We start from the raw sequence: 9140 nt of genomic DNA, 5'->3' as shown, positions 1-9140 counted from the left end.
TTAATCAGCAACCTTTGGCTCTGATACCACTGTTAGGTACCAGACAAATGACACAGCAAAATATAGAGATGAAAAATTAGAAATTTGTATAAAATATGGAAACAATTGAATAACTTTCTTTGAGAATTACTACTTTTCTCTCTCACAAGGAGACTACAATAACACTCTCTCTTGACAAAAGGAGAACACACTTCTCTCTATATATATAGAAGAAAACTACTCAAAGAAATATTATGTTATTCTCTTTGGATGACTTGATTGAAATGAATTAAAGAAAAACTCAATTTATAGGTGAGTCTCTTCAATATGAACCATCCATCAATTAGAGGTATATAATTCTTTTCTTTTTCAACCATTAAAATCCTAAGGTTATAAACTAGGATTGTTTATTACCTTTCATTTTATTTAGTTATTATTTATTTATTTATTTATTTTCTAAAATTAGCTTTACTAATTTTCACAGTGGTAATTTTAGAAACTTCCCAATCATCCTGTTTCTGGTAATTGTTTTGAAAGTGGATCTACAATACAAAACAAAACAAAAAATAACAATGCAAAAATGGTAACTTGGATGCTGACAAGCAGTATGATTATACCCTTATGTGCCTTAAAAAGTATGATTATACCCTTGTTTATTCAAAGAATACGGCATTGTTACTAAAATATTAGGAGAAAAAAAGGACACAAAAACATGCAAAGTTTGTGTCATATCAAACATATTGTTGTCTTCGAAGTATAAGCTAAAACGGAAATAAGAGAATTTATATATACCAAGTTAGGGAAGTAAGAGACTTTGCTGTATACATCACTTATGATAAAAAATGGAAATGTGTGATAATCAGTTTTGTTGAAAATAGTTTGAAATCAGATAAATAGTTCTTACCTAAAAGGGCTTAGCTATATGTTACGTTATCACCTTTTGAGGGATCAACCTCAGTCTATGCGTATGTTTGGGATGTGAGCAATCTTGGGCCAATCTTCTCCACTTTCAACCGAGTATCTGCGCTTTAGGACTCGACAATCACTAATCCGTAGTGAGTTTATGTTGGTAAGGCAACGCTCAGTTTCATGCAATGATTCTACTTTGGGGCATCTATTGATGTGTGAGCATAGTGTCGCAGCCCAAAGTGAGCCATGATTGGCGGTCAGGAAAATAGTTCCCCAGCAAGTTTAGCTGATTCGAATATAAGATAAATAAGGTTACACATAATTTTTTGATAAATAATTACATATTTTTAACAAAAATAAAATAAATAAATATGAATGGATTCTGCCTGTGATATATGGAGTAGATGACGCCTAAGAACTCAACAAGGAATAGATACCCATTGCAGATCATTACTCTTGAATAGACATACTCACATAATCAAATATTTATTCCTGAAAAATATTTAAAAAAAAAACGGAGTGAGTTTTGCAACCCAGTGACTAAACAGGACATCTATAATTCACATGAGACCATATAAACATTATTATAAAAATAATTTTAGTTAGAAAATAATAATTTATATGAATGAGTGAATCAATAAGGGAGTTCTCATACAGAAATCAAATCAAATAGTCCACACTTGGCGGCTCCACCTCTAAGGGTAGCCCTTTCCTCTCGTGTGTCCGTACGAAATAACAGATCCAACATGTGGCCTACACGTTAGGCTAGCAATGCCCTTGCTAGCTGACGTCTGAGCCAGATGTATCTAGGTTAACGTCATAATTGCCGTTAACTACGGTTTTCTAATACGAGCCTCCCAAACCAATTCAAAACATATAATTTTAAATATAACAAATTTTTCGGTCTTCAAACATATAATGTATCAAATCAAATCAAATAATACTTTTCCATCCAACTCCTTTTCAATAATATTTTCTCAATCTTAAGGCATTTCAAACATATTTCACAATTTCAAAATAAGTGAATAACAAGTTAACAACAAATACTTCAATGCTTCAAAAAAATACATATTCAAATAAAATCAAATATTTTAAAATAATATAAAGTTTTATCAAACATGCATATAGCCTCATAAAAACATATAGTCTCATGTGCATATTAAAATGTACTTAACAAAGATAAATATTTAGTTCTAATAAATCAATTATTCAATCTAATTTTAAATCCTTTGATAATATGTAAGTTTAATTATAAGTTCAAAACAATGTATATCAAAATAAAATAATTATAGATGCAAAGCCAACCAATTATAAATGTAAAGCCTACTCACAACATGGTTCTAAGGGACCAAAGATATCGAACCCGAGTGCTAGAATCCAAGGTGAGGAGGATTGAAGTAAAATGAAACGAATGAGCGCAGAATTTGGATTGAGACGGTGGCAGCAACTTCCACGGCTACATCACATATGTAATCATAACATCAACAGCTCCAATCGTTCCATGATAGCACTAATACCAGTACTCAAGATAATTCCCAGCAGAAACGCAACAAAAGTAGGGCGATAATACTAAAACAAAGACATATTATCGCAATTAAAACCAGAGCATGTAAGAAAAGAAGAAAATATAGCAGAGTAAAGGTGGAAGCGTTACAGTTTCATAAATGGAATCAGATCATAGGAAAAATTGTGCTGATTTAGAGACAAGAATGAAGGGGGTGTGGGGCTGAGCAAGATCAAAATAGGGATGGAGACGGTTCATTAGCAGTGACGTCGGTGATGCTCCCCTGACGACGAGCTCTGTTGATGGCAACAGCAAACGCGACGATAGTGAACGGCTCCTCCATCGCGACTCTTTCTTCCTCCCTTCACTGGCCGACTCAAACTCTTCCTCTTCATTCAGCAATGATGGTGACCCCCAACAGAGATGATGGTGGTTGAAGCTTAGCGGCGACGGAGACAAGGCGCGGCGGCTGTAGCAGTTCAACGGCGGCAGTCCTTCTTCCGCGTCTCCTCTCTCGCACTCATCCCCCCTCTCCGACGCATCTCTCTCGGTTCTGGCCTTTGATGTCGACGCAACTCCAGCGAGCTGGACGCGGCTGGTGGCGACGCGACGGGACACGAGCGGTGTGCTCTAGGCCAGCGGTGATGAGGTGCGACTCTCTCTCTCCTCGCATGGTGGCTCGGCGTGGACAGCTCTTGCCTTCCTCCTCCCTTCTCTTCTCGCGGTCTCCCCTTTTCTCTCTTTCCTTTTTCTTTCTTTCTTTTTCCGTCAGAGTCTGGTGTGTGTGCTGTGAGGAAGAGGGTGTGAGGGGAGTGAGAGTGTGTGCGGTAGTGAGAGGTGAGTGAGTGTCTTAGAAGAGGGTTAGGGTTTGGTTTGAAAAAAAAGAGGAACAAGGGGTATTGTAGGAATTTTACACATAGTTTCTATATTTTCTTATTAGTTTGGATATGAAATTATTGAATTTATTTTGATTTTAGTGTTTGAAACCTATTTGGATGCTACTTTGAGACGCATTATGATTTTATTTATTTTTGAAAAAATTCGAGGAGAAGAAAAAGGAAGAAATTTGATGCTGCCAAGTGGACGCTAAACGCCATTATTGGGCGTTTGGCGCTAGCCACCTCGTAACGCGTGCAAACCTTTTGTTGGGTTGACGTTGTGGCGTTTAGTGCCAGGTGCTTCGTAACCAGTGCCAGAGTCACACGTTAGTGGCGCTAAATGTCGAACCTAATGTTTAGCGCCAAGAAGACAGCAACACCATAAAACCTTTCTGTCTCAGCGGCGCTAAATGCGGAACTTGGCGTTTAGCCCCAATAGCGCGAAATTAGATTCTAAAGAAGGACTTTTTGGTTGAAGATTTAGTTAATAATTATTTTTTATTGTTTTTATTTTAGTTTATTTGGTTTATTATTATTACCAAAGACAATCTTTTAGGGTTCATATCTTATTACTTTATTTTATTTTCAAATCAATTAGATTAAATATAAAAGGAAAAAGATTTAACTCTTCGGGCTTCTTCTCTCTTCGCTCTTCCTCATTTCGCACTTTACACACTTTTGGGAAATCCTAGTTTTCTCTGAGTCATGAACAACTAAACTTTTCTGATTAAGGTTAGGAGTTTTGTTTATTCTATGGATTAATACTATTGTCATTCTACTTTCAATCAATGTACTAATTTATATTCAAGAATTACTTTCGTTCTTCATCGTCCTAGCTAGAAATTAGAATATATTGGAAGATAACTCTTTTTCTATTTGAATTCTGTTGAATCTTGAAAAAGTTAACTCACTTGAATAACAACTTGAAAGTAAATTCTTATAATTCTCTGGTTATCTGGAATTAACGTCATACGTGATATATAATCTCTTATCTTTGGGTAATTAGAGTTTATGTGACTAATAAACTAGAATTGGACCTAAACCTTTAGTCTAATTTAAGTGACTAAGGAATTGACGGTTAATTAGATTAGAGGAGATTAAATCACTAAGTTTGTCATGAATTGAATCTTGCATGATTAAAGTAGTTGGTAAGAATTGTTAATCCAAAAAAATAAACACCTTTAAACTTTAACTGTTTTCCATAAAATCTTTACAACCCAAAGAGTGAAAAGAAAGAAAGCAACAACATTGGTAACAATTGGATCTCAATTCACAACCTTTTCAAGTTGATTCACAGTTTGTTTGTTTTCCACGCTCACCGCACTATAAATAAATCTCATGCCTTGAGCTAAAGTGATATTGATGGTTTGATAAACCAAAAAGAAAGAGGAAGAGTGAAGGTTGATAGAGAGAGAAAATGAACTGTTCTCAATTTTTTAAAATTTTTCAAAATGAAAATCTAAAAAAAAGTATTTGTTAAATGTTTAACCTTGTGTTCTTTTTATATACTTCGACTATAAAATTAATTACAACTATACATTCAATAACTAGAAGCTAAATTAATTTCTATTATAATTGACATACGCTAAAGTGAGTAATTAATTACAATTGAGCTTATATCTATTACTAATGAAAAATAATTCAATTTCACTATGTAATCAACAAAGACTCTATCAATTTCTGTCAACTTTTGCTTATGGTACAAAGATTCTATCAATTCCTGTCAACTTTTGCTTATAGTTGTATTTAATAGAAGTGTTTTTATGAATGTGTCTAATAAAAATATCTTTATAGATGTGTCTTTTAAATATGTCTCCTTATATATGTTTCTTCTAGTGAAAGTGTCTTTAATATTAATTATTGTTAGCAATAAGTTGACAGATAATTTATTAGTACTCTATACTTTTCCAAAATAATTTAGGTAATAATTCATTATTATATTCTTATTCCTTCGTCATTATAGAACCGGTTAAATGCCGAGTTGCGATTTGACTACAGATTCATCTTAATTAATGAGATTCCCTGAAACTCTCTTCATCTCTTATAGGCCTGTTTAATAAGGACTTCAAACATTAGACATACTTAAAAGGAAAAACATGCAAAGAAAAAACAAATAACATAAAACTTCTCCTAAATGTACTGCAACGGATACATAGAACGCAATACATTTCAATAGATGACAAGTAGGCGATACGCCATACTGCATATGATATTTTAATACAAAGACAGATTGGTACGCCATCACGCAAATTAATATGCGGTACGCCACCTAATTGATGAATTTATGTAACAGTACGACCAACACATCAGATTGGTCATGGTAGGAAAATTACTTCTCATGCCTGATTAGTCGATTCTTAATACGAGAGTCTAGATACTTGTGGAAAAGAATAAAAACGATAAAGCTACAATTTATGTAAGATAACATGAGCCCCATGCTTTGGATTGAGACTGAGTACAGTAGTTGGAGCATGTGCATAAGATGGGGAGAGCTCAAATGAGAAACGTTGTAAGAGCAATGACAAAGCCATCTTTGCTTCCAATAAAGCAAAATTTTGCCCAATGCATACTCTAGGTCCCCATCCAAATGGAAAGAATGAAACTTGGCCTTTTGTTGCCTTTGCAACTCCCTCAGAGAATCTTTCCGGTTTGAACTCTGTTGCATCATCGCCCCAAATATCGCGATCATGATGAATCAAGAGTATTGGTAAGGAAACTTGTGTTCCTGCTGGAAGGGAAAGGTTGCCAAGTTTCACATCTTTGTGGACAGCACGATTGAAGTAAACAGTTGGAGGGTATAACCTTAGAACCTCGTATAAAATCATTGTCATCTGTGAAAGAAAAGGTGTGAGCGTTAATTAAAGGACTTGCAATGCTGGAGTATGTGAATTTTGTCAGTTGTTACAGATAAGCAGCTAAGAAAAAACATAGGGAACCGACTTGAAGGTTTTACTTACAATTTTAAGGCGACTTAACCCTTCACTATCCGGAGTTTGATCGCCAAAAACTTGCAAAACTTCCTCTCTAGCACGTGCTTGCCAATCAGGATACCTACCCAATAGTACCATTGTCCAAACTAGAAGAACTGAGGTGGTTTCTTGGCCAGCAAGGTAGAATGCATTGCACTCATCCATTACTTCTTGGCTTGTCATTCCCGCAACTTTGTTGTTTCCATGTTCTTGTATTTCTCTATGATTTGATTCCAAAAGTATGCCTAATAAGTCTTTGTTCATGACTTCCCCTACCTTCATTGCTTTCTCTCTTTTGTTGATGATAAACTCGAGCGAAGCTTTTTTATCTTTTTCAATTTCTTTCATCCTCTTGTGCGTAGCTGTTGGTATCAACCTAAGAATTAAATACATAATATATTCTTGTCAGTCAATTACATATTACATGTGGATATCAATTACACATATTCCTCACTTAAATTTCTAGGGGCAAGAGTTTCTAATTTGTGTAATATATCATACTTTAGTTTAACCAAATCAATTTGTATACATTGATGGGATGGGGAAAACTCAGGTGCAGTCGATTTCACGTAAAGTTAATAATTAAGAGCAATTAGATGAAAATTTAGTTAAATCAGTCAAATCATCTAATGACTCTCAACTATCAACTTCACGTGAAGTCGACACCTGAGTTTTCACCTGATGGGGTACCCCTAGTAATAATGTGCGAAATCACTACTAATTTCCAAGGCGTATATGTAAGTTTGGCTCCTAGATATATATTCACCAAAGAGAGAAAAAAGATGAATAATTTTTATAACTATTATATTAATAGTCTTACCACCATCCGGGAATATAGACATTTCGTAATTTCATAATGAGTCCAGCTTGTTCTCTTAAAAGATCGAATATTCGTTTTCCTTCTTCATAGCTGCTTCCAAATGCTGTCTTGGAAATAACATCGCAAGTCAAATTTTGAAGAAATGGCCATACGTCAATTTCACATTTTCCTTCGGAAGACAGCATCGCATCCCATTTTTTAACCATTTCATCACAGGATTCGAATATGGTTGATGACATTCCCTATAGACATGATTTGATGACATTACCTATGGACTATGAAGTAATATATGATAATTTTAGAATAATTACTTTGTAATCATACAACAAACGTGAAGTGTAAGTATAAATGAAAAAAAATTAAAATAGTAATGCTGAGTATCACTTAACGAGTTAATACTCAACTTTATTCTTAAAGTTATGCCTCAATTTGATTTCAATTAGGGAAAGTCTCACAGAGTCAGCAATTTTTAAAAAGTTGGCCAGCATTTAACTATCAAAAGAAAATTAAATAATCACACATCATTGGATTTAATCTCACACTATTAAAAATACTATTGATGACCAATTAATGATTAAAAAACACAAAAGTTGCTGGTTCTAACACTCCTCATTTCAATCTTCTCAATTTGATCCCCTAATTTAATATCCATAACTCATGTTAGTCCTTGATTTCTGCCACAGAATCACTAATGGCGTATTGGGATATAGGTTAGACTACCACAGTAAACTTCATAATAACTATCTAATATGATAATTAAACTTTTTTACTTTAATTTATTTTCTAAAAAGTCTTTAATTAAAATTAATATTAGGGTTTTAAAGAATCAGAAAAAACAAATTGAAGTAAATTTCAATTACCACATTAGATAGCCGTTTGAGAGTTTAATATGATAACTTATAGTTCATTTCAAAATGCTACTAATGATTCTGTGATAAAAACAATATCATACATGAAAAATGTTAGGGGCCAGCAATTTTGGTATTTTGTAACCATCAATTGGCCATCAATAATGTTTTTAATGGTATGAGATTACATTCAATAGTGAAAAATTATTCACTTTTCTTTTTATGGTTAAGTACTGGCCAGAAAACACCAAAATTGCTGACCCCTAGACTTTTCCTATCATACACTAATATAAGTCACAAATGCCAAATTAAAAGACTAAATTGATTAAACCAAAACTTTGAGAACTAGATTGAAGTAAGAGTGCAACTTAGACAAATTTAAATATTATTAATTTCATCACTTAACAAACCTTCCAAAACATATTCTTAATATTAAATAAAGTAAATAGTTTTAAGACTCGAAATATTAAAGATAATTAATTCTTCTATATCTAGTAATCAAATAGAGTATAAATCATCCTTCTTAAAAAAAAATATATTACCTTTAATTTTTCAAAATGGAAAGCAGGGTTGATAATCTTTCGATGTTTTTGCCATTTCTCACCGTCATAGTTTGCGAGTCCGTTGCTCAATAACTTGACAAGAGGGTTCAACGTGGGTTTCTCAAAATAATTGATCTTGTTAAAGACTTCTTTGATTTGATCAGGATTTGTGATTATGACCTTTGGTGTTGTACCTTCCCAGACAAAAGAATTCTTACCTACACATACATGGACATGTTTGATGATCTGTGTTATATAACTCATACAACTGCCTAATAGGTGTTTTTTTATTTAAATAAATTGAATATATGATTTACCAAATGTATACAATTTAGAAAAAGAGGGGAGGGGGGTTGACATATTTGTGCTCCATAATACACCAATATCAATCACGAAACATAAATAGGTAACTTTTTCCAGTTTTGTTTGAATTGAAAAATCATATATTTCTTTTATTTAAATAAAAAGTTAGTTCGATATATGGATCAAATAAATAGCTAAAGTAGCTGCTTTCAAAAAAGAAAAATAGCATTTTTTTTTCTTTGTTACATTGAGAATAATGAAGTTTGAATCTAAAATTCTATACATAAAGGAAGATAACATTAAATCTTCAACATAAAAGAGAAATAAGATTACCAAATTTTTGAACAGTGTGATGGATAAAAGAGAAGACATGTGGTGCTACATCTTT

The 9140-nt window shown here is 33.3% G+C and overlaps 1 protein-coding gene across 1 annotated transcript; it reads right to left on the bottom strand.

Annotated features, from left to right (window-relative positions):
• Window positions 1-5393: 5393 nt before the first annotated feature.
• Window positions 5394-9140, bottom strand: LOC107459746 (11-oxo-beta-amyrin 30-oxidase; the record flags this gene model as incomplete). Its single annotated transcript, XM_016077998.3, is given in 5 exon segments — window positions 5394-6101; window positions 6228-6615; window positions 7060-7301; window positions 8450-8667; window positions 9086-9140. Coding segments are annotated over 5 exon segments (1329 nt in total), but the record flags the coding sequence as incomplete, so codon positions are not given.

The sequence above is a fragment of the Arachis duranensis genome, chromosome 7 (genome assembly GCF_000817695.3).
Source record: "Arachis duranensis cultivar V14167 chromosome 7, aradu.V14167.gnm2.J7QH, whole genome shotgun sequence".
NCBI classification, from domain to species: domain Eukaryota; kingdom Viridiplantae; phylum Streptophyta; class Magnoliopsida; order Fabales; family Fabaceae; genus Arachis; species Arachis duranensis.
Note: the sequence above shows the minus strand (reverse complement) of the source record. Positions and strands in the feature narration are given on the sequence as shown.